Here is a 24,672-nt window from a genome sequence, read left to right on the forward strand (position 1 = left end):
AGAAACCCAAAGAGTCTCTGGCCTGTGTTAAGCAGTGAAGTTTTGCAGCCTTGGTCTGCCAAAAATCTGTAGAAAGAACTCCAGACGTTCTAGGGCAGGAAGGAGGTCACAGCAGTGAAGGGGCCATGCCACTCACAGCCACATCTCAGCTTGGATTACTCATGGGCACTTCAGATTAAGAGTTCTAAACTAAACCATCACCAACCCTAAAATCCTCAGCTTGCTGGGTTCCTTATGGATACAGAAACATCATCCATGCAGCCCCTATAACTAGAAACACAAATTCCTCCCCTAGTTTACTCCCTACTACAAATCCAGCTGGCTCTACAGATGGTTTTTGTTTACTTGAGTTTGTCAATATACCCCCTTCTCTAGGTAATTTTTACCTGAGATCAGGCCCTGATCATTCCTCTTTCCGGTTTCCACCGTAATAATGCCTCCTGCAGGTCTAAAGTGTTAGCCGCTCTAAATACGATCTTTCTGCTTTGGGTTAAGTCCCTAGTACACTTGGTCCTGTGACACTGGGCTCTTTATTTTTTCTTTTTGCAGTGGTGAATGGTAGTGGGACACCAAATAGGTAGTTTAGGAGGTGATTCCAGGAAGCATGATGAGGGACATGTTTTGGTTTGTTGTTTGAGGTTTTTTTTTAAGATTTATTATGAATACATTGTTCTGCCTTCATGTATGGCTGCACAACAGAAGAGGACATCAGAGCCCATTGTAGATGGTTCTGAGCCACCACGTGGTTGCTGGGAATTGAACTCAAGACCTCTGGAAGAGCAGCCAGTGTTTTTAAAAAGGGAATGCTTCCCTGAGATTGGGAGACATGGGCGCTGAGATTTACTTGGGTTACAAGCAAATGGCAGAGGGTTTTGTACCCAAAATGACGCTCACATAAAATTTGTGTTTGTCTTGCACATGAATAGACATCCTCCAGAGGAACTTGCTCTTCCAAAACAGCATTCCTTCCCCAAACCCCTGATTGAGGAAGTCAGACTTGAGACACATAACACGTAGATTTCTGATTGTCCCAATCTAATCATCTTTAGAGGCTTATGGCAGAGAGCATTAACATGCTTGGCAGAGGATGTAACTCAATGGTAACGTGCTTGCCTAGCATGTGCAAGGTCTTCAGTCCTCCAAAAACATGCGTGCATGAGTGCACGTGCGCGTGCACAGCTACCCACCCCCACATTCCCACAAAATGTTCCTGCGTCTCTCCCTAACAGCGCCACATCCCTTCTGCCCCGTTCTGCACTTGTTCAGATCTTGCTCTGCTCTCCTCCACTCATCTGAGAAGTACGAGTACCGTTTAAGCAGCCCTAACACAGGTTCCTGTAAGAGTTTTTTTTACTCTCATTTCATGCATGAGGAAAGGCGGCTCAAGGATGTCCAATGGCCAACAAGGGCGGAGCCTGGAGAGTGGAGGCAGACTACTCTGCTCCCTCCCTTTAACCACCCTAGGTAACCTTTCCCACCCTCCAGCACTTGACCTTCTCTGCCCAGAGGGACGTCTGAGTTCTTTGAGTAGCTACAGGGAGATTTGCTCCTACCTCTGTTGCAGAGTAAAATAACAGGGCCAAAGTTGGTATTATTCAGAGTGTGGGCAAGGTCCTGAAGCTAAAGCCACACCATCAGGTCCCACACGAATCACACCCAATTTCAGCCCAAGTGCAAGCTTTCTAAGGCTGTCTCAACGCAACCATCGCACCATAGCGGGTGTTGAGACTCTGGGCTTGCCGGCCGCCTCAGAGAAAAGAGGAGGGACTTCAGACACATCCAGGCGCTGTGGCAGCGTTTAACCATCCAGCCCTGAATCCACAGATCCCAGGCTCTTGCTGCTCTCTGGTGGCAGGAACCGGGAGCCAGAGACCCGGGGATCGCACCTTGTGTGCTGCGCTGGGGCAAGGGCAAGCAGAGAGTGACCGCAAGTCTAGAGAGAGGAAGGAAGACAGCCAGCGAGATGCAGCTGGGGTAAAGAGGACTGGGGTCCGGGAGAGCGGAGGAAAGGAGGACAAGGGGACAGTTAGGGCAGAGGGCCGTAGTGGGCACCGGCGGGGACCCCAGGAACCGCTGGCCGCGCAGAGCCCCTACTCCAACCTGCAACCCTCGCTCGCGCGGGCCGCCCCCACCCTCCTCCCGGCCGCTCCTCCTCCGTCCCGCCCCCGCGCAGAGTCCCAAACGCTGCAGAGGCCGCCGCCTGCACTGCCGCTCCCGGAGCTGCCGCTCGCCTGGACACGCTTAGAGAAGGACTCAGGTCGACCGCCCCAGCCCTTCCCTCCCTGTGACTCCACGGCCACCGCTAGACCGGTTTCCTCGCTCCACCGTTCCCGCTGGGACCTTCACGGCCCCGTGGCCTCCTCTCTGCTCCCCCTGGACCACCGCTTCCCTCTGGCCCCCTCCGCTGCGGAAACTTGGGCAGGACCGACGGGACCCGCGCGCGGGGCTGGCTCCGGCGCAGCGGCGATGCCCGCGGGCCCTCTCCCCGCCACTTGCTCGCCCAGTGCCGGGGCTCGGGCCCCGACGGCTGAGCCGTGAGATGACTTTCCGAGACCTCCTGAGCGTCACTTTCGAAGGACCCCGCTCGAACAGTAGCACTGGGGGCTCTGGCGCGGGCGGTGGAGCTGGCACGGCTGGACCCGAGGGCCCGTCGGTGGGCGGCGTGCCAGGGACCACTGGCGGCGGCGCTGTGGTGGGAACCGGCAGCGGCGAGGACAACCAAAGCTCCACGGGAGAACCGGGGGCTGCGGCCAGCGGTGAGGTGAATGGCTCAGCGGCCGTCGGGGGACTGGTGGTGAGTGCACAGGGCGTGGGAGTGGGAGTCTTCCTAGCGGTCTTCATCCTCACCGCTGTGGCGGGCAACCTGCTCGTCATCCTCTCGGTGGCCTGCAACCGCCACCTGCAGACGGTCACCAATTATTTCATCGTGAACCTGGCGGTGGCTGACCTACTATTAAGTGCAGCTGTACTGCCCTTCTCTGCCACTATGGAGGTTCTCGGCTTCTGGGCCTTCGGCCGGACCTTCTGCGATGTTTGGGCCGCGGTGGACGTGCTGTGCTGCACCGCCTCCATCCTTAGCCTCTGCACCATCTCTGTGGACCGGTACGTGGGAGTACGGCACTCGCTCAAATACCCAGCCATTATGACAGAGCGCAAGGCCGCTGCCATCCTGGCTCTGCTCTGGGCGGTGGCCCTGGTGGTGTCTGTGGGACCACTACTGGGCTGGAAGGAACCAGTGCCCCCGGATGAGCGTTTCTGCGGCATCACCGAGGAAGTTGGCTATGCTGTCTTTTCATCCGTGTGCTCCTTCTACCTGCCCATGGCGGTGATCGTAGTCATGTACTGCCGCGTGTACGTGGTCGCGCGCAGCACCACGCGCAGCCTCGAAGCAGGCATCAAGCGGGAGCCTGGCAAGGCCTCCGAGGTGGTACTGAGGATCCACTGTCGCGGTGCAACTGCTAGCACCAAAGGAACCCAAGGGACACAGAGTAGCAAGGGCCACACCTTGCGCAGCTCGCTCTCTGTAAGGTTGCTCAAGTTTTCCCGCGAGAAAAAGGCTGCCAAGACGCTGGCCATCGTCGTGGGAGTCTTCGTCCTGTGCTGGTTCCCCTTCTTCTTCGTCCTGCCACTGGGTGAGTGATCCCCTCACATTAGGTCTTCCTTCCTCCTGGCAAGTTCCTTCTTGGAAGGCTTAGATGACCCACAACCTGACAATGGACGCTTATGAACTTCCGGTCTCTTACTGTTATAGAGGGAGAGCAAGGGGCTCTTTCTTGGTACTTCTGAGTTTCCTTTTACAGGTTGTTCATTCTTACCCTTGGTAGCCATTACAAATCCTGGCCTTTCTTTAGTTCCTTGGAAATCTGGACAAACATCTCTCTGTAACATGTGGTCAGCAGTTTATGCGACCCCCAGTTTATGTGATGGGTATGTGATGCCCATCTCTGGAAACAGACACATAGGGGGCGAGCCCCCATGATCTCACTCATTCACCGGCAGCAGACCCAGGCCAATCACCTTGTATATCTCAACAGACACCAGAGACCCTGCTTTCTCCAATAGGCATTCATCCAGTGGCCCCACTGTGGGAACCCTGTGGACTTTCCCTTCTGAAATCTCCTCTTGTGAGTGGGTTGGAGAAGGGGACCTGGGAAGGTGGAAAAGGCAGGATGAGAAAACTGTCAAGAGGACAGTTACTATTGTTTATAATCATTTACAGGGTAAACTAGTTCCCCATACAAGGGCCCTGCAGTCCTGAGGGAGGCACAACAGTTCTCGGGGGACTCCTCCCACCCCTTGAGCCTGAAAGCCCTGGAGCTGGCCCAGGGCCTGGACCAGCACAGAGGAGAAAGGGGCAGCGTTTTTACAGCGGCCACAGTGACTTTTATTTATCATAGTTGAGTGTGTGGCTCTCCTACAAGTTCCTTGGTGTTTTCACACTACTTGGAAATAAACCTGCCTTCCACAGCCTACAGAGGGTAGCTTTTGGATTTATTATTGTCTGAACCAATGCAGGTCGTTGTTAGTATTTACAAGAGGACCCCAGGCCTGAACTACAGGATGCCCCAATAGATGCCGTTCCCATCTGAAAGGGGCTATTCAGGGAAGGGTTTGCTCCCTCTGCCCTGGCCCTGACCCTCAATGAGTTAGTTCCTTGCCTGTACCAATTTCTGATCTTCTCACTTGATCTTCCCTCTGTCTGGATGGCCCCCAAACCTCTTAGCTAACTCCCAACCTGTGGGTTTCTGCTTAAATGCCCCATTGGTTTGTGTTTCCCTCCCTCTAGTTTTTCCTTTCAATTGTGTCATCACTGAATAATCCATAGCACCCAGAATGGCATATGAGCAGCAATACTGTTCTCCGTTGAGGACACAGGCGCTGGTGTCAGGCAGCTTGAGTTCAAATCCCAGCTCTGCCTCTTACTAGCTATGTAGCCTCGAGCCTCCGTTTCTTCATCTTTAAATGACAGTGGTGATGATGGTGATAATGCTGACCTTGACAAATTTTGTGAGAGCCAATGAATTGCTGTATATGAATGTGATTGAGGTGTATGTGGACCCCCCCTTCTCTCTCTCTCTCTCTCTCTCTCTCTCTCTCTCTCTCACACACACACACACACACACACACACACACACACACACACATCAGGGGAAGGAATAAAACCCCCACTTAAGAATCATCCAGCCAAGGTCTGCTTTGCGGTCGGGTTGGGGAATGTGAAAGCAGCAAAGTTGAAGACGGGGACAGATAGCCAGGATAAAGATAGTGTGCTCCCCCCACCCCGACACACACACCCTCTCCAAGGCCCAGCCCCATGGCCCTGCTCTGGCCTTGCCTTGTGGAACCTGTTCAAGGGCACCTCACTCTCCTATCTCTGTGTGTCTAGCTCACACCAGTCCCTACAGGGAATGCTCAGCCTGGGTAGGAAACACCACCTCCATTTTTACATTTTCCTTTACTTTTGAACTTTTTTTGTTACAGAATAATGCCCAAATGAAAAGAAACGAATGTAATGATATAATATAATACTGTTGTATATTATACATAATTTAATAGTCTAATAAACACTCATGGGCCTATGATCACCCACACTGAGCATATGCTGAGCTTACCATATCTACCTTATATCCTTCCTTTTGCTGCTTGCACAGAATAGATTACGGCCCGCTTCCTCCTCCACCTCCCCAGAGGTAATGCTGGCATTTTTATGGATAGTCTGACCACAAACATCCGCATTCATTTCTAAGCATAGCATTGTTTGTATGTCTTCAGAATTTGCATCAGTGGCATTCACTGTGCATATCATTCTTCAGTCTGTGTTTTTTCCATCCCTCATTATGTCCTTGAGATTCATGCAGTGTGGGGCCCTTATTAGTGCATTTGAGACTACTGCATGGTGTGTGATCCACTCTTCTGCTGAACATTAGGTTTTTCTCATTCTTTTTTATGGTTAAAATCAACACAGCAGAACAGTAGAACTGCTTTTTGAGGTCCAGATCACACATCTTCCAGGAAATGATCTCCAGACCTCCATGACCCCTTCCCCTTGTTGGCACACACTGCTCTTTCTCTGTCCCTTTATCTCTGCTGCTCCTTCCACATGGTATGGGATCCCAAGAGATGTCTATATCTGGCTCCAAGAAGGGATTACATGAATGTATGAATATGCAAAGCTATCAAGTCATGTGTCTTAGGATGTGCATGCCAGCTCAAACTCCTGGCAGTGCTTAATCCTGAGGAGCTGGCAATAATGAACAAACAGGACAGGTGCCAAGCAAAGAAACAGAATATTCCACTCTGCCCGGTATAGGCTGGAGGGCAAAGAGGAGGGCAGAGACTACTGTAGATGCAAGTGAGTAGCCTGGAGGCCGTTGAGGAGGGAAAGGGGCCAGGAGGCCCTGACACTCCCCTTGTGAGGGCTTGTGAGGGCTTGTGAGGGAAGAGGTGCCCTTGAGCGAATATTCTGAGCTGCAACACTTTGTGGGGAATGTGGCCTTCAAGGGGCCAACATGTTTTAGCTGGAGGTGTTAGGATAAAGTCTATAGGAGATTTGGCACAGAGGTTGAAGATAAGGATGCTGGTGGGAGTGTGGGGGTATAGCCTCCCAGGAAGTAGCAGGTAGAAGTCAGGGGACCACCTGTTTAGAAAGTACCAAACAGAAGTCAGGAAAGGCAGCTGGGAGAGGTGTGGTACAGCCGAGGACAACGGGGGGACAGCCGCGAGGGACAGCCAAGGAACAGCTGAGGAACAGTCAAGGTACAGCTGCATAGGTGTGAAACCTTCAGGTCCACGTGAGTGTGCCAGCTGTGTGTGGCAAGCACCAGACATGGAGGTACCGGGGAAGAGAGATGCATGTCCACAAAGTCCATGGTTATAGAAATGAAAACAACTATCCGGCCACACTCTGGGCTAAACTGTCCACCGTGCCCTCATCCACACCTCTCATCTTCAGGAGACCCAGCTGCAATGGAGAGGCAGCTGGTGAGCAGAAACAACGGTCATGGGGTAGCAAGGAGCAGTCTGGAATCCCAGAGGAATGCTGGCGCAGAGGACCATAGACTGCTACCTTTCAGCCCCCAACATGCTGGCTGGTCATGGTAGATGTAACCCAAGCGCTGGGGAGGCTAAAGCAGTCTGTTTAGTGAGACCCCAAAAAGAGGAATATGCTATTGGTCAAGCCACATATACTACCAAGGAGGATCAACAACAAGTATACTAAATTGTGAGGCCCCCTGAGGACAGATGCCAGGCACACAAAATCATAAAGGGCCCAGATACGCTATAGATCATCTCATTTATGTCTGCCTCACTTTCCCAGGGCATATATTCCATAGAGATAGGCAGAGGTTACTTAACGGAAACCTCAGACATTGCCTGTCTAGTACTACATACAACTCCAGGCAGCGCAGGGAGCTGCTGGTGCCAGGGCTGTTTGTGGACGCTTGCAGCCTTTGCCCCGGTGCATGGTCACAGACCTGTCCCTTCTTCCATGACAGCACACTTCCAGGACAGGCCAGAACAGTGTTTCCCGTTCAGTCTCAGGGACATTCCAGGTCAGACTGGAAAAGACTACATACATACCCTGGGGGACCTATGGAAAAAAAAGAGCTCTTGACATTCCTCCCCAGGACAGGCACATTTCCACGGGTCTTCAGCAAGTTGGCACAAGGCTAGATGCCATGAAAAAAGTCATAAGAAACTATGTAAATAAAGTTTGATTTAGTCACAAGCAACCCAAACTTCGGTGTGTATGGGCAAGGGCAGCTGCTATAGAGATGAACACACTGCCTAGGACTTGTCTGGAAAACTTCAAGATAGAAGATGGCCAGCATAGGTACACTGCCGGAAGTGTATGTGACTGCCGGAAGTGTATGTGATTGCCGGAAGTGTATGTGATTGCCGGAAGTGTATGTGATTGCCGGAAGTGTATGTGATTGCCGGAAGTGTATGTGACTGCCGGAAGTGTATGTGATTGGAGCTTCTGCTCCGGGACACGTGGTGCATGGGTCTGCTCAACACAAGATCTAGGCTGGGTGACTGGTAACCATTCCTGTATACCCTGCATGCCAAAGGGAGGCAGTGGACAGGGCCCTGGGCCCTCCTCAGTGTCCGCAAGGCTGTATTATCTTGCATTTGGCATTGATGTGCATGGCAGGTCCCTCTCGGTGGGGCCCAGGAGTAGAGCTGCCCTTGAAAGCTCACCTACAGGACCCAGCCTCACCCCTTGCCTCTGATGACACTGACAGACCCTAGGTGTTCATTTCCAGCTCTCTGGATTTTGGGGGATGATTTTAGTGTTTTTTGTTTTTTGGGCTGTGTGTGTGTGTGTGTGTGTGTGTGTGTGTGTGTTTAAGCAGGTCACCAAATGTCACTGACTTCTGCGGCTCTTTTATTTTTTGCAGTGATGAGGACTGATCCCAAGCCATAAAAATCAACCTATGAATTACACCCCAGGCCCTATCACTAGCCTCTGAATGTCACCATCCAGGGCAACTTCAGAGGCTCTGACTGAAGTCCACACAGCCCTTCCACACCCCACAACCCCATTCCAGCCATCTGGGAGCCATAACTGGTCCTCTCTTTCATAGTGTTGGCCTGTCTCTATGATACAGAGAATATCTCTGACCTTCAGACTTAGTCCATTGCCTTGTTCCATGCACTACAATGTCGACATTCAATGTGTATCACAGGGTGAGGGCAGAGGAAACTTACCACATAGGCACAGTAGAGTAGCCGTGTTGGTGGGGTATGCAGGCTTGGCAGACCTGGAATGGGGAGTTAGCAAGAAAGCAGGCTAATGGATGAACCCTAAGCAGGAGGATGGAGAAATACACCATTTGTTCATAGACTATACAGCAAGGAAAAACAAGTGAATTTTATGGACTTTCTACTGGGAGGAGTAAGCCAGATTGGAAGCATAAGCTGTGTTTACCATATGATTCCATGTGTATGACATTCAAAAATAGGCAAAAAATCTAGTCAATGATAAACATTAAAATAATGGTTGCCTTTGCGTGTGAGAGAGAGTGGGGACAGTGAGTGCCAACTGGAAGCAAGTGCTAGAACTTCTCGTGTCGCCAGAAATGTTCTGTCTCCTGCTTGGGAACAGAAGCGAGTATTGTTGCCGTGTTATACACTTAAGGCGTACACACTTGCACTAGTGTGTGCAAATCCAAAAACCTGGTCCATGTCTGTAAGCAGAGCAGGTGCTCAGGGAACTTGTGCAGGCTGGGGAAGTAAAGAAACCCGTATCTTTGCATTATTCTGCATGCCAGGGTCTGAGTGGCACAGACCAGCCCTGTGTTTAACTTCATTTCGCTTTATCAGAGTATTATGGCATTTTATAATAAAATCTTAAGTGTGCACACAATAGTATTAACCGATAGGGACAGTGCTGCACAGCTGGTCCCTCGCACTTGATCGTCTATTCCCTGGCATGGTTTCTAGGCATCTGTGCTTTTGTGTGGTATCTTATAGGTTTTGTGCTTGCCCACAGATTGCCTTTGACGAGCCTTCAGGATCCGAGTGTGCTCTTGCTCTCCAGCCTTACCGAGAATTTCAGGTCCTGCTCGTACTCCCCGACCCCAGGCCTGGCGTTTGCTGTTTCTCTAATGACGATTAGGGTACCACAATGTGAGCTCTCAGCTGCTGACTGGCACTGCTCTCTTAGCTGCCATCAGTTCTGGTTCAAGTTCAGGACAGAGCTAAGAAACACAATACTTTTAGAAAACCCCAAAACCACTTATGATGCCTTAGTGTTAGGGTCACAAGCTGTCTCCTCCATTTTCATCCCTGGTCTAGTCATCAGTGTGGCTCCATTGTAGTGAGACTGGTCTACGATGGCACCACATACTCCAGACTAGACTGACGTTCCCTCTCCTCTGTCCTTTTAAGCCCATGTTGAGCCCCTGCGCCCACCTGCATCCTCCCCTTCATCCTCAGTGGGTCTCCGTCTGAATCCATCTGCTGTGTCCTCCTTGGCTCCCATTATGTTGAGCTCAGCCTCAGTATGGCTCTCACCTCCCTGCTCTTCCTTTGCCTCCCATTCCTGAGAGGCAGCCAGTCCCATGACGAAGCACTTCATTTGCTCCGAGAGCACTTTTAACTCCCTCCCATCTCTTACTCCTGTGCGTCTCAAATCCAGCATTGGGCCCCCCATTCTCCCATGTGGTACAATGGCATGCTGATAAACACATTCTCATTGGCCCTGGGATGGGACTGGTTTGTAGCATCTGCCCATTCCTGTGGTGTGAATGGTCCCACCGTGGTCAGTGTCAGGTTATGAAAACCACAACCACCCAGTCTGCAAAATTCCTGAGAATGGAACAGTCAACTCTCAACAGCCAGTACAAACCATTTAGCTGAGCATGTGTAGAGTATCAGACTCGTGGTGCCCTTGGGAGCCCTTGTAGGTTCCCTTCAGCTCTGATTCTCCCCCAAGTTCTTTCCTTACTAACAAACCTGCTTCTACCACTTCCTTCCAGCTTTCTGTATCGTCCGTCTGCCTCCCTATGCACAGCACATAGCCCTATCTAGAGCTGTCTTAAGATGCTCCACGCTAGCATGATGGCGTCCTTTGCCCTCCTCCCTCCCATACCACCTCACTGGTGTCTTTCCTCACTTAGGGCTACTTATGAGGCAAGATGTCACTTCTTAAAGACTATTCTGATACCAGTCCTCCTATTCCAGCCAGCAATGCCTCAGCCCACTCTTGCCATACAAGCCCCTCTTTCTCTTGGCACTGCCACCAATAGCAACCCAGTAGTCGCTCTCCAGGGTGCTTTCAAGCCTCTCCTATCCTGTCAGCTTCTCTCCTGGACTCTCACCATCCCTCAGGTCTTACCCTGCACACTTCTCTGGTGGTACCTTCAGCCTCCTTGTGGGGGGGGGACTTCTTCCCCTCTGAGCCCCATTTAATTTTAAGCCCACCTTCCAGACCCTCAGACCATATTAATTTCCTTTCTTACTGTAACAAATGACCTTTGTTTAATTGCTTCAAACAATTGATCATCTTCTAGGGAGGAAGGTCCTAAGTCCTCAAATCAAGGTCCTGGCAAGGCTGTCTCCCTAGAGGATCTAGGAAGATGTTCTCTGATCTTCTGCAGTCCCTAAGACAGCCCTGGGCCCTCCTCTGTGAAGAAGTGACCATCGTCACATCACAATCTGACTCGTACCCTCTGCTGGGACCCTTGTAAGGCTACCTTGTGCCAATCTGACTTAACCGTATCCACCATGGAAGGTCTGGACCAACCTCATTCCATCTGCTGAACTCCCACCCTGACATACTAGCTCCTCTTCCTGGGCTTGCCTTTCCACTCTCCTGAGCCTGCTATTTACCCTCTTCCCACATGGAGAGTGGCATCTCCGTACTCTCTGTGGTGCCCACAGCCAGAGCATCAGCCTCTTCCACACCCCAACCAGTCATTCTGTCCATTGAGCATCTGTCTCTCTCTTCAGCTGGTCCTGTTTTTCCATTCCCTCTACCTTGCCTAAGCCAATCAGCTCCCCTCACCTTCCTAGCAGGAGCTGACCTCTCCCAGCACTGCCAGGACATCAGTGCTATATCAGCTGTTGTGTTGTATGTGAGAGAAAATTGACACAGGGAGGCTGAGTAACATGGTCAAAGTTCCCTGCTCACTTGGTGTAAGGTCTAACATTGGAATCCAGGCACTTGGCCCCCGCATCCTTGCTATCGCTTACCTGGACGAGAGACTGGGCTGAGCCAGGGTAAGATATCAGTCTGTGGCCACATTTTCAGTCTTAAATATCACCCAGACCCTCGGCCCCTGCACAGATCCCCCAGACTCTCTGCCAGATGTCCTTCTGCACTGGCTGCTTGTCATGAGGAAGACCTCATGGTCATAGGACATGGCTTCTTCCTGAGTTGCCTGGGTTCTGAGAGACAGAAGTTAAAAAGCCCATGGCCCCTGAGTTAAGCCCTGGGTAAATGGAAGATTTGCCTTCCTCACTTTGCAGTGATGCCCCAGAACAGATGCTAGCCCTGTGATTGGATGCTCAGTACAGGACGCTCAGTGCTGGGACTCCCTCCCATGGTGCCCACTGCCAGGGGGACCTTCTGTTCTGGGCAGAAGCTTCTACCCAGGAGCACTGTCCATGTTGGGGGGGGGGAGCTCCTGCTTGGAGTAAGTTCAGCGTGACTAAACTCAGGAGTCCCTGGACAGATGTGCAATCTCAGTCACTCAGCTTGTCTGAGGCCACAGACTGGAGCAGAGGAGATCAGGAAGGAAGTGATACAGTGATACGGGGGGGGGGGGGGGAAAGAAAGGGAAGAGACTAGGAAAGCAAAGAGCTAGAAAAACAGATGAAAAGAGTTGGTGGTAGATGGGAGGACCACTGCAGGCCTAGAGGAGGCCAGAGGATGTGAGCCTGGAGTTTATGTCCATAGTGAACTCTGAGAGCTGCCCTACCATCCAGGTCCCTCAGCCTGTAATGAAGGCCAAGGTTCTCTGCCAGCTCCAGGGGACCCAACAGTCCTGAGGCAGGCAATGCTGGGGCCCGGAAGAACATCTGACCCATTCCTGTTCTATCTCAAGCGAGGAGACTCTGCCAGTGACCCTTCCCCACAGGAAACTGGCAGTGCCCTCAATATGCCCTTCCATGTCCTCTTAATGTATATGGGGTCCAGATCTTACCCAGGTCACCTCTTCCCCACAGCCCGCCATGATTACTCCCAATTCAAAGTCCACCTTGTTTCCTTTCATTCTCCCCTCACTCTGCCTCCTCTGCAGCCATCTAGACCTCCTGGATTTCTCTCCAAACCCTGGGGGCTTCTTGCTGCTCCAGGACCTTTGCTCATGCTTCTGCCTCTACCCAGAATTTAACGTCCCCAAAATGAATGTCTAGCTCCCCATCCCACCCGCGCCCCCCACCCCACAGAGTGTTCCTTACTGGTCCTCAGTTCAAGTTCTTTATCAGAGAGGTTTTCTGACTCTGCAAGGGACAAAGGTCCAGAGTCCCTTTGGGGAGGGGGTGCCGTGAGCACCAGTGGAAGAGCTTCTAAGTGGCCAGCTGGAGAGCTGGGAGATAGGGGTTGTCTGGGGCTTGCATTCCTTCTGTCCAGACCCTGAGATGAGAGGAGGCATGAGCATCAGAAGATGGTGGATCTTTAACTCCTAGTAGCTTTCAGTCAGAGAAATAGCATGCATGCTCTTGACAGAGGTCACAAGTGGAGGAAGGGCAAAAAGCAGGGAGTGGGGGACACAGTCTGATACCTCATGGCCAGCTACAACTTACGCTCGGGGCTGGCTGTGAATTCTGACAAGCTGCCAAGGACATGCTCCTTTCTGGGGATGCCAGAAGAGACTGTTAATCACAAAGACTGCCTCTCGGCCTCAGAGCTGCCCAGCCTCTCAGGGCTTGGCCTATTTGCTCGTGTCCCTCTCTTGACTTCCCCCCAATCTCAGCAACTCCTCCTCAGCCTACCCTTCTGCTCCCTGGGAAATGGCACTGCCCTAGGATAAACCAGGCTGCAAAGAGCCCCTGCCTCCTTTGCTGCAGTATGTGCCCAGCTGACCCAGCCGACAATATTTAGCTGCTGACCAGACAGGCCCTTTTCTGATCAGCAGTGCCTACACTGAAGGACACTAAGCTAGACCTCTTTATACCACAAGGGTATTAGTCGGGGTTGCAGTCTCTGTGACAGATCTGAGGTAGCTTTCTTTTGGGTCACTGTTGGGAAGGCTGCACTCTGATTGGTTGGCCCATTGTTTGGGGCATGTGGTGAGGCAGCATGTCATGGAAGCAGTGAGTGGCTGGGAAACAGAAGAGGAGCCACACTCCCAGTGACCCGAAATCCTCTAGCCAGTCCCCATTTAGACGTCACCGCCTCCCAGTAGCTGCATGGATTGGGGAATCACACCTTCAACACACAGGCCTTCCCGGGAGCTAACAACCCTCCTGTAAGACCTTCAGGAAGGCAAGTGGGTACAGCCAAGCCAGATGGATGGAAACTGAGCAGGGGTGAGAGATGAGGAGCTAGAGAGAGGCCCAAGTAGTAGGACCTGCTTGGGGCTAAATGTGAAATCGGAGGAAGGCAGACAAAGGTCATTCTACGTCTCCCTGTGATATAGGAGTTTTAGCATATTCTTAATTCTGTGAGATGCCACTGAGAAGGGATAGAGGAAAGAAAGAGAAACCATTTTTAAGAAAAAGCATCCCTGCCGCTGTGTTCAGACCGGAGAGGGGACAGGTGGACTGGTGGAGGCTGTCAGGGATGCTGCAGTCATCTCAGCAAAATAGGAGGAAAGAGGTACCAGGCTCCAGGAGCCAGGTGGAGGGCCCGCCTGCTGGAGGAGGAGCTAGGCATAGACAGAGGGGTGGGACAGACTCCTTTAGCAGGGCCAAGCAAAGTAGACAGAAGTCCTGTCCTGGAGTCGCCTGCCCGGGGTGGATGGAGAACAGAGAAGATGAATAGAGACTCCAGCAGGACGGGAGAAGGTGGTCAGTACAGTAGATCTAAGTGAGAAGTAAGTAGACTGGATGCATCCAGTTAGGTGGAGAGTTTGGGCGGCCTTACTATAGAGGAGATGGAAGAAAACACCGGAGGAAAGCTGTGCTCCAGGGTAGGTGAGAAGCAGCAAGGAAGACAGGGGCTGCAGCAGAGTAGGAGATGGGGGAGGAGGAGGTATGTGGAATGGTGGAATTGTGAACATAATACATCCCCGCCCCCACCCTGTTACCTTGAGGAACCAGAAGCTTCTGGAGGGTTTTGAGCAGGGAATGAGCATGATCAGTTTAACTTTTTTAAAAAAATCATTTGAAGGGCGAAACTGCTCAGCAGGTAAAGGACTCGTTATGCAAGCACAGGGGCCGATTTGGATCCCCACACCTGTGTAAAGGGCTGGACACACAGGGGTGTGAGCATGACATCCCAGAACTGGGAGGGAAGGAGGACCTGAGGACACAGCTGGGGGAAAGAAAGAGCTGGTGCTGTGGAAACTCCTTCTGCTCCTTCAGTCAATAGCCTTTAAGACCCAAGTGGCCTGGTATCTTAAAGGCTATTGGCTGAAGGAGAGGAAGGAGTTCCCACAGCAGGCGCCTAGGACACAACCAAGGTCAGAGACCTACAAGTATTCAGGACGTGATTCTGTGGGTCATGGGTCAGATACCGGCTGGGTGTGGAATGTGGACACGGGATGGTGGTGAAGGAAATGGCTGTGATGCTGGCAACATGAGTGCCTACTAAGCAGAGAAGGAGGCAGACACCAGGGACAACCCTAGGCGCTGGCGAATGGTCTCACTATAGCTAAGGTTGGGCTGTGTGCAGCACCTGTAAGTGAAGAATAGAACAGCTCTGGCTTGTGCTTGCCAAGTCCAATCCTCCCCCCCCCCCATTCCCACTGCTGTGTGGAGATACCCCTGTGGCAGGTCCTGCCCTTAGACAAGGGTGGTAGGCTGGGCCACGGCAGTCACAAGGAAGCAGAGACCGACAGTTATAGTGTGGGGTGCAATAGAGAAGAGTCTACAGGTGGTACCCACTGCACTTCAAAGTGAGTATGATGTGTTGTGAAGGGAGGGCTTTGTAAGTCACTCTGTTGGTCAGAAGTGGGTGGAAGGTCTCACACAGGGCGTTGTCACTGCCCAATGTGTAGGGAAAGCATCCGAGACAGCCGTGCATTACAGCCCCAAAGCAAGAGTGGGGGTCCCATCACAAGCAGAGCACAGCCAGAGGGTAGAGTGGTCACATGGCTCGTACAAGGACATACAGAGAATGCTAGAGCAGGGCTGTGACACTGGAGACCTATGGAAAGGTAGAGGCTACAGCACACAGGGAAGTAGATGGCAACACACAGTAGTCTCTTTGTTAAGAGAAAGACAAAAAAAAACTTCTAAAGTTTGCAAAGCTGGACTTTGTATCTACAAGAACTCAAAGGACAGTGTTCAGGATGGGAGAGTAAGCCCACTAGAGCCAAGGAGGAGGGTACCTTAGTGCTGAGAGTAGCTCTCGCTCCAAGACTCCCACAAACCTTTGAGTCTTTCATAGTTTTAGTGTGTACTATGTTATTATAGCAAAACAACTGAGGTTAATTACCTTATAAAGAAAAGAGGTGTATTTGCATCACAGTTCTGGTAGCTGGGAAACCCAAACAACATCAGCATCAGTATCTGGGAAGATCACATGGAAACATCACAGCATGGAAGAGAAGCAAGAAGGGGAATGGCTAGGTACAAGAGGAACAGGTTTCTGAGATGGCCTTGCTTTATACCTCACTGTCGTGAGAACTAGTCCACCCTCACAAGACCTGGCCCACTCCCACCAGACAGCACTAATTCGTCCGTGAGAATGGAGCCACACAACCCACCCGCCTTCCACGAGGCCCGACCTGTTCCACATTGCCCCATCTCAATATGCACTGAGGATCAAGTTTCCAGGGCACCTGAGACAGAGCTGATGCTCTGAGGGATAAGAAGACAAAAAGCAGTTGGTGGGCCAACTGCTGTCTCAGGCAGACTAGAGGGGGCTGGCAATGGCAAAGAAGGATTTGTCCACGGATGCCTCTGCAGCATCGTCCCTAGCAAGTGCCCATTTTCAGGGATCTTTAGACAGTTCTCCAACCCACATATTATGCAACAGGGAAGGGCATGCCTTCACCCCTTCAGACCTCAGAGATCCTTGCAAGGTATGTGAGCTGCAGCGAAAGTATGGAGAGGAGGGATATTATAACAAGGGGAGTAGAGGTGGAGGCTGGAGCACCATTCCAGTAGGGAGAGGCGTGGTCCTCCCTGGCCTCTGTGGTCCTCATCTGGGACCATAACAGGAAAAATCTCCCAAGACCTGCTGCCCCTGGAATTCTCAAACTGCAGCACAGGTGCCTGAATTTTCTAAGCACACAGTGGTCAGAAAGAGAGTAAGAACCAGTTGTGATGGAGGTTTACCCACTCCTGAGTGCGTGTCTGCATCGCTTCCCCAGGGGATTTCATAGCACATCCGTTCTTGTAGTCCATCCATAAAATAGGCAGAAAGTAGGAAAAAATAATAGCTGGAGAAAGCAGCTGGAGACTGATGGGAATGAGTGGTAGGTACCCACATCCCTCCCCACTAATGGGAAAACCCTGAAAGCCCCTTTGGAGTTAAGCCTCAGTTCCCCACATTAGCAACGAACTTACTAGCATCCCCTCCCCATGTGCTAGCACCTCGCCAAGGTGTTTGCTCCCAGGCTAAAGACTTGCACTTGAACCCTGTTCCAGAGCTTGCCTCTGGAGGAACTCAAAGTCAGACCTCCAGGGAGGCCGGGAACAACTGCCGGGGCTGGAAGGCTGCCTTTGAATCCTAGCCCCTTCGTGTGTGAGGAATTCACACACAGAAAGACTCTGGATAAGTCAGTTGTACATAAATTAAAGTACCAATGTTTGCAGTACAGACTGGGACAGTACTAAAACATGTCATGTTGTCCACACATCTGAATAAAAGCCAGGCTGGCAACAACCGCTGGAAAGCATAGCCCACTGATGTATCATCCACGGCTAAATAGAAAAGACTGCAGTCTGAGTCAGAATGTTATTGCCAGCCTTTGGTCTGACTTTGCAGTCGTTGAGGGATCCTGTTCTTGAGGGCTATCTTCCTGCAGGGTAACATCCTTCTGGCATTTTCTAAGGACTGCCTGACCCCTCTCTCAGGAGAAATCAACCTTGCTAAGCCCCAGTACCCACAAACCCACAGGACTCAGTTACTGTTTCTGACTGCTCTCTAGATATAGTTGGTAGGTTCCCCTCCCCAGGCTGTGGAACCCGCTCTGGAAAGTCAGAAGAAAATGCTGGAGGGATGAGCAGATACCAGGCTGACTGGTTGATTTGCTTGCAGACCTAGGGATGGAACGCAGGGACTCTCCAGTGTTGCCTGAGTTCTCTAGCACTCCCAGCCCAACAACGTTTAAGTTAAAACTCTGCTAAGCACTGAGCCCTGAAATCTATGAATCGACATGAGATCCCATCCAGGGGAGCATTATTGTCTCCAGTTCACAGAAAAAGAAAGGGAGACCTTCGGTGGCTGGCCCAGTAGCCTGCTCAGGATGACGTGAGTAAGATGTAAGAGGCTGGGCTGTGTGATGGGTGCTGCCTCCCTCCTTCCACTGTCTCTCAGCATCAGGAACTGCTTCTCCACGTGGTTAGGAGATGACCTGCAAGACAGTTAGTGACGGGGGCAGGGGACACGTGACCCCTGGGGAGGGGACACGCTATCCTTATTTGAAGGAATCAAAGGCAGAGGGAAAAAATTTCACAATTTGTCAAGGAACGCCACTCCTAACCTTCTGTGTCTAGAATGAAGCACCTGGCCCCAGCTGCTGCTGAGGAGGCTGGTGAGACTGTAGCAGCTGGACTGCACTTTACGCTCAGTCCCCTTTCCCTGAGGGTCCATGCGGGAAATCCTAGGGGACACGGGGTCTTAGCACCCATCCTACCTACCTGGTGTTCTGTTCCTTCACCCAAAACCATGCAAGAAGCATTTCCTCACCACTTGCCCTGCAACAGCCCCACAACCTTGCAATTTTACAGCCATGGGGAGTGCACTCTTAAAGCCTAATTCTGAGCTCCCCCCTCCCACTCCCCACAGAATGAAAGCTGAAGCCCCGGTGAGGTGTCCTGAGTTCATTCTACAGCCCCCTGACTCCATGCTTGTTTGGTTTTGCGATGGTTAGGAGGTGTCCCTGAGCCTGCTCAGTCCTGTGCTTCAATCACATTATCACCTAGAGCGAGCACCACGTTGCCGTGACTCCTCCACAGTATCCAGCACTGGACAAACTTTGCTCACCCCTTAATTCTGGGCTATTTCTCTTTGTGCTTAGGCAGTAGAGAACACAGATAGAGTGCCATAAAACACCATACGAAAGATGGCAAATGAATTCATTTTGTATTAAAAAAAAGTCAAAATATTTTTACATAAAATTTGTAGCCGCATTATGCTTCCACATTAACGCCTTAAAGAACAAGACGTGCTGGGGTCTTCTAGAGAGTGCCCTTTGTGGAGACCGGAGGGGGGGGGTGCACAAGGAGACCTCCACATAGATCATAGTAACTAGGCTCCACAGGGAAGACTGCCTATGGAGAAACTGCAGCCACGGGTGGTTTGGTCTCAGTCAGGAGCATCAAACAGCTATCAGGTCGGACTCAGAAGACAGGAAGATGATTATTTTTTTCGCCATCTATGTACACAGAGAAAGACCCCCCTGAGAGCTCCTGCCGGTGACTCAGCTTCAGTGGTAGGCAGCTGTCAACCTCCCAGCTACAGACATCCGTTAAATACCCGGGTCTCTGTCCCCTGCAGGTTCTCTGTTCCCGCAGCTGAAACCATCAGAGGGCGTCTTCAAGGTCATCTTCTGGCTGGGCTACTTCAACAGCTGTGTGAATCCGCTCATCTACCCCTGCTCCAGTCGCGAGTTCAAGCGCGCCTTCCTCCGCCTCTTGCGCTGCCAATGTCGCCGCCGCCGCCGCCGCCTCTGGCGCGTCTACGGCCACCACTGGCGAGCCTCAACAGGCGATCAGCATCCCGACTATGTCCCCAGCCCGCGAGTCGCGCCCCCGGGAGCTCCCCTGGCCCTCACTGCACACCCAGGCCCAGGCTCCGCAGACACGTCCGAGGCGCAGGTTCCGGTCTCCGGGCGTCGAAAGCCAGCCTCCGCCCTCCGGGAGTGGAAGCTGCTCGGGCCACTGCAGAGACCCACGACTCAGCTGCGCGCGAAGGTGTCCAGCCTGTCCCACAAGATCCGCTCTGGAGGCGCACGGCGCGCGGAGGCTCCGTGCGCCCTGCGCTCGGAGGTAGAGGCAGTGTCTCTAAGCGTTCCCCAAGATGGGGTAGAGGCTGTCATCTGCCCTGCCTATGAGCCAGTCGACTATAGCAATCTCCGGGAAACTGACATTTAAGGACCGAGACCCAGGCTGGGGGGTGGGGGGAAGGGGATGTGCTGGAGACAGGGGTGAGGTGCTTTGAGGGATGCCTTTGGATCCAGAGCTCTGGCCAGGGACCGCATCACTTCGTAGGTGATGGGTTATGGCGCCCCCTACTGGACATAGGTGCCCAGAGCTCTTCTGGAAGTGAGACTGCTGGATTCACTCTTCTCAGCCAGTTGGAGAAACTGCTTAGTCAGCTGGTCTTGAAGTCTAGGTGTGGTCACTCGCCTTGGGGAAGAAGAGGTACAGATCCGTGCTCTGCTGCTTCCAGGAAGAAGATCAGTAGACAGTTTCTACTCCTCCTGCCACCCGGAGGAAGTCAGTGGACCCTACCGTAGGACCTGCCATACTGCGAGCTTTGGTGGCCTATTGGATGCCCGCCGTACAAATCTGTTGTTTTTCGTCCTAGGCCCACGGCCTCCTCCCCACGTTCCTAACCTGTATGCACCCTTCACCTGGCTGAGCCCTCACTATTTCCCCCAGGGGCCTTACTGTTTACACTCTGTACATAATTCATTGTGCCTGTCTGTGCCCATCACTTCTCACTGGGATTCCAGGCTGCCGACAGGGGAGAGCCAGCCTTATTTATCATTTTGAAACCTATTTATTGGTAAGAGTACTTCTATTTTGTTCAGACTGTGCAAACTGTCCATCTTTGGCCTGTGATTCATATAGAGCCTCCCTCTTCTGAAACCCTTAGACCCCCGCAAGATCGTCTATGCTCACCTTGCTGGTTTTATCATAGCTGCCTGTCTGACGGTTGCTGCCCTTTGGGGTTTGAGGGGAGGGTAGAGGTCAGAAACATATTTTGGGAGTTGGTTCTCTTCTTCATCCATGGGGGTCACTGTCCTTTGGATCTTTTAGGAGACTAAAGGACTTTGGAGCTTTGTTGGCTTTTAAAAGTCACATGAGCACAAACTTTCTTTTTGTCAGCCTCCCTAGATATATCCGTGATGCTCCAAGGGCCTCGGGAAACCTATCGGCTACCAGTGCAACTGGTAAGACAATGCATGAAAGGATGTACACCCAAGCAGACAGGTCTGTGGATGTGGAGAAAGCCCACACCTAGGAGTCATATTCCTTAGCTCTGAATAAGGCATACATCCCACGATCATAAGCAATTCAGTCTCTCAAAAGAAAATATCAACCACATTTATCCAACCTGTGTGGGTGTGATAACTGTGACCAATGGGCCCCATAGAGGACAGCTATCTAAACAAAGCCCCAAACTGGAAGAGCGGGTTACTGGTGCCAACAAGTACAGGAAGGCAGCTGTCCTCTGCTAAGGGGGCAGCCTGCCTGAAGCAGCACCATAGCACTAAGCCTTTCATGATACTCTGACAAGGTTAGAAAGGAAATGGTAGCAGGGCTTAGAAAGAAGTGGTTTACAAAGTGAGCTGGGATCTGGGTTTTCAGAACCGGCCTCCCCTAGGCACCCAGATACAGAGGAGCAGTTATAGCAGGTACTGGGAATATGCTACATACCCCCATAAAAGAAAGGCCCCCTTTGTACCTACTGACCTCCTTAAAGTTAGGGGACAGGCTTTGCTATCTTCTCACAGAGGTGGGATCCATGGGTCAAGTCAGAAATGATTAGGCAGCCCCCAGTCTCAAGTACTTGAGCATCGACCTCTTGGGTAGGGGTGAGCCAGGTTTGCTTCAAAAACTAGCTTAGGTTTGGGGGGACTCAATCGGTAGGAGTGGAGGTGATAGGATTGACAACCCACTCAGTGTTTGCACCAAGCGTGAAAATCAGCTAATGACCAGACCCTATGCCCTGGGCACATAGCTGCTCCCTACAGCAGGAATGGAGTGTGAGTGGCTGTGGAAGGTAGCAGAGCCCAGAGAGACATCTCTTCATCAGAGGCCTCCGGGGATCTTGTTCTCATAGCCAGTAAAGCACGGCCGCTGACCTCACTCCCGGGACATGACAGGATCATGACAGAGAGGCATGGATAGAATAGTAATGGGCTGGGGAAGGGATGGGGGCAGACAGCAAGTGATGTCAGGAAAACTTGGGAGAATGCACAATTCCTTGGGTCCTTGGATGCTTCTGTCCTTCAGCCCATCCTACACATCTGACTATAAACTGTCTCTGAAGTGCATGCAAGACTTGAGGCGAGGCCCTTGTCCTCCTATGACCTTAGAGGATAAGGTCTGAAGGCATCCAAGGTGGGGAGGGGATGATCCTATGAGAGGTAACAAAGACCAAAGCAAACTTTAAAGAACACTGCTGTTTGTCCAGGTCCTCACACCCTTAGCCTCCTTCCTGCTTCCTACCCCAGGGGCCTAGCTGCCATGTAACCATTCACCTCCCCTTACTTCCTACACCCATACCCATGCTCAGTCCCATGTTAACGGCATCTGCTCTGGTGCCACGTTTCCCTGATGTGCAATCTGCTGGAACTAACTCCTGTTCATTCCTGCTTCCCTTCTCCTTTCCTCCTACCAAGACTCCCCCTCCGCCCTTAAACAGTCCCCAGGGTTGTATTTCTCTTCTCAGCTCTCCACATAATCTCATCCACTCCACATCTCAATGACCACTTACATAGAAATGGCCCCCAGGGACTGTCTTGAGCTCCAGATGTGTGGTCAACCTCCCAAGCACCCCACAAGGCCATTTGCTTCCTGCAGATCCCATGAGCATGCCACGCTGCATCCACTCTCCAACTTCTCGGCTTTGCATCTTCCCAAGATCTCCCTCACAGATTCCCAGCTCTGAGCAAGCCCCAAGCCTCCTGCAGCCTCCCAGGTCACTCACACCCAGCCTGTGTCCAGTGCACTGAGAGTCCTTATGTCCCCAAGAGCAGATTGCCCTGCACATCTATGGTAACATACTCCACCTGCCTTCCAGCTGACCAACCCCTCCCCCTTCAGGACCCTATCATCAACCAGTCCCTGGGTTCCTCCTGTCCAGTTGCTGACAGGTCATGGGGAAGTGTCTGAGACCTTCATCAACCTTCCTTGTATCACAGTTTCAACTCCTCAGAGCCCTCTTGACCTTGATTCTATTCCCATCCTGTTATATCCTCAGGGGACTCACTACATGGTCACTGGCTGTCCACTCGGAAGGAATTTTTTGTAGTTTTCCCCCTCCCCCCACCTCGCTTCTTGTGGCTCCAGAGAAGCACAAATCCAGATGCTCAAAAAGGCTAAATCAGTTCTCGGCCTCTCTGCTTGGAATAGCTCACAGTGAGCCACATGGGCGCAGGTGGCACTGGGAGCGGGTAGGAGGCGCTGAGTGCTGTTCTCCAGTAGTCTGGGCTTCCTATCTCCCCTTTCCCCATCCAGACCTGCACCCCAAGAACAAAAAAACTAAGAGAATGCTGACCAGAGCAGAGACCTCCACTCTAAAAAGACTCTGACCTACAGGACCTACAGGAAAACTGCAGGGTGCATGTGAAACAGTGAAATGGCAGCAGTGCAGAATGCTTGCCTCTCGTGCACAAGGCCCTAGGTCCAATCCCCGATATCAGGGGTAGCATGTATCAATAGGGAGTCCAGGAAATGGAGCCAGGCAAACTGGGCTTTCAAAGAAAGGGGCCTGAAGTAAACACACCGGAAGCACCGCCAGCACTTGGGCTGCTGTTTGCACAGTTTTCTTTCACCACGAAATGGCTCCACCAGGGTGCTTATATTCACTCCCTTCTAGCCTGCCAGGATCCAGAGAAAGAGTCCTAGCTCCTTTTCTGTTCTTTTCATAACATACCTCTACCAAATGAATTTTTGGGGTTTGTGTGTGTGTGTGTGTGTGTGTGTGTGTGTGTGTTATGTGTAGTGTGGGGTGTGTGTGTGTGTGTGTGTGGTATGTGTAGTGTGGTGTGTGTGTGTGTGTGTGTTTGTGTGTGTGTGTGTGTGGTATGTGTAGTGTGGTGTGTTTGTGTGTGTGTGTGTGTGTGTGTGTGGTATGTGTAGTGTGGGGGGTGTGTGTGTGTGTGTGTCTGTTCAGAGGATAACTTTATGGAGTTAAAATCAGATCCCAAGGCTCGTGCACCACATTTTCCCCCAGAAACATTGTGTCATCCGTTAGTTCCTGCAAATGAATCAGATCTGTCCTTCTCATCTTTTGAGACAAGCTAAAGAGATCGTGGGTCACTGGCCAGCTCACAGATTGGCTAATATGGGGTCAAATCTAAAAACAGGTGAGGCAGACGGGAGAAGAATGGTCACAGAGAACAAATACCATTTGCGTCCCAGCGTGGGAGAAGGGAGGTGCTCAGAAAGTAGGAGGAGAGGGCGGATAATATTGGTAATATTGACTACTCTTACTACACTGGGTCACCTAAGGTGATGGTAAACATTTAAGACACTGGTCACTACCTGTGTAATACAAGGCATTATTTTTCTCACCTGACAAGTGTAGACGGATGTTTCCTGTCCTAATCGCCTAGTCCCAGAGAGACAACTCAGAGAGTGAATATGAATTATAAATGCTCGACCAATGGCTCAGACTTATTACTAGCTAACTCTTACACTTAACCCATATTTCTATTTATGCTTTGCCATGTGGCTCATGGATTGCTACCTCATTTTTTTGCACATCTTGCTTGATCAGTGGTTGGCTGGCATCTCCTCTGCCTCTACTCTTCTCCCCATCATTCTAGTTTGCTTGTCCCACCTATAATTTCTGCCTGGCTACTAGCCAATCACTGTTTCAGTAAACCAATTTGAGTGGCAAATCTTTACAGTGTGCAGCAGATAGAGGGTAAATGGGTTGCTAGAACCCCCAAGCTTGTACTATCTACTTCAAGGTCTTCGTTGAGGGCT

The 24,672-nt window shown here is 51.6% G+C and overlaps 1 protein-coding gene across 1 annotated transcript; it reads left to right on the top strand.

The window, feature by feature from the left end:
- The first annotated feature begins 2,539 nt into the window (after positions 1-2,539).
- Positions 2,540-20,550, top strand: Adra1d (adrenoceptor alpha 1D). The gene is made up of 2 exons (XM_048455362.3): positions 2,540-3,632; positions 19,283-20,550. Exons 1-2 carry the CDS (start codon positions 2,540-2,542, stop codon positions 19,876-19,878), a joined length of 1,689 nt encoding a protein of 562 aa, XP_048311319.2. The 3' UTR covers positions 19,879-20,550.
- Positions 20,551-24,672: the final 4,122 nt, after the last annotated feature.

Source organism: Myodes glareolus, chromosome 10 (assembly GCF_982192425.1).
Source record: "Myodes glareolus chromosome 10, mMyoGla1.1, whole genome shotgun sequence".
In the NCBI taxonomy this organism is placed as follows: Eukaryota; Metazoa; Chordata; class Mammalia; order Rodentia; family Cricetidae; genus Myodes; species Myodes glareolus.

What these genes read in the sequence shown, in the direction of transcription:
- Adra1d (XM_048455362.3), top strand. Translation starts at nt 2,540, where the DNA reads ATGACTTTCCGAGACCTCCTGAGCGTCACTTTCGAAGGACCCCGCTCG. An exon ending in CTTCTTCGTCCTGCCACTGG is followed by an intron (nt 3,633 to 19,282) that starts GTGAGTGATCCC and finishes TGTCCCCTGCAG; the next exon opens with GTTCTCTGTTCCCGCAGCTG.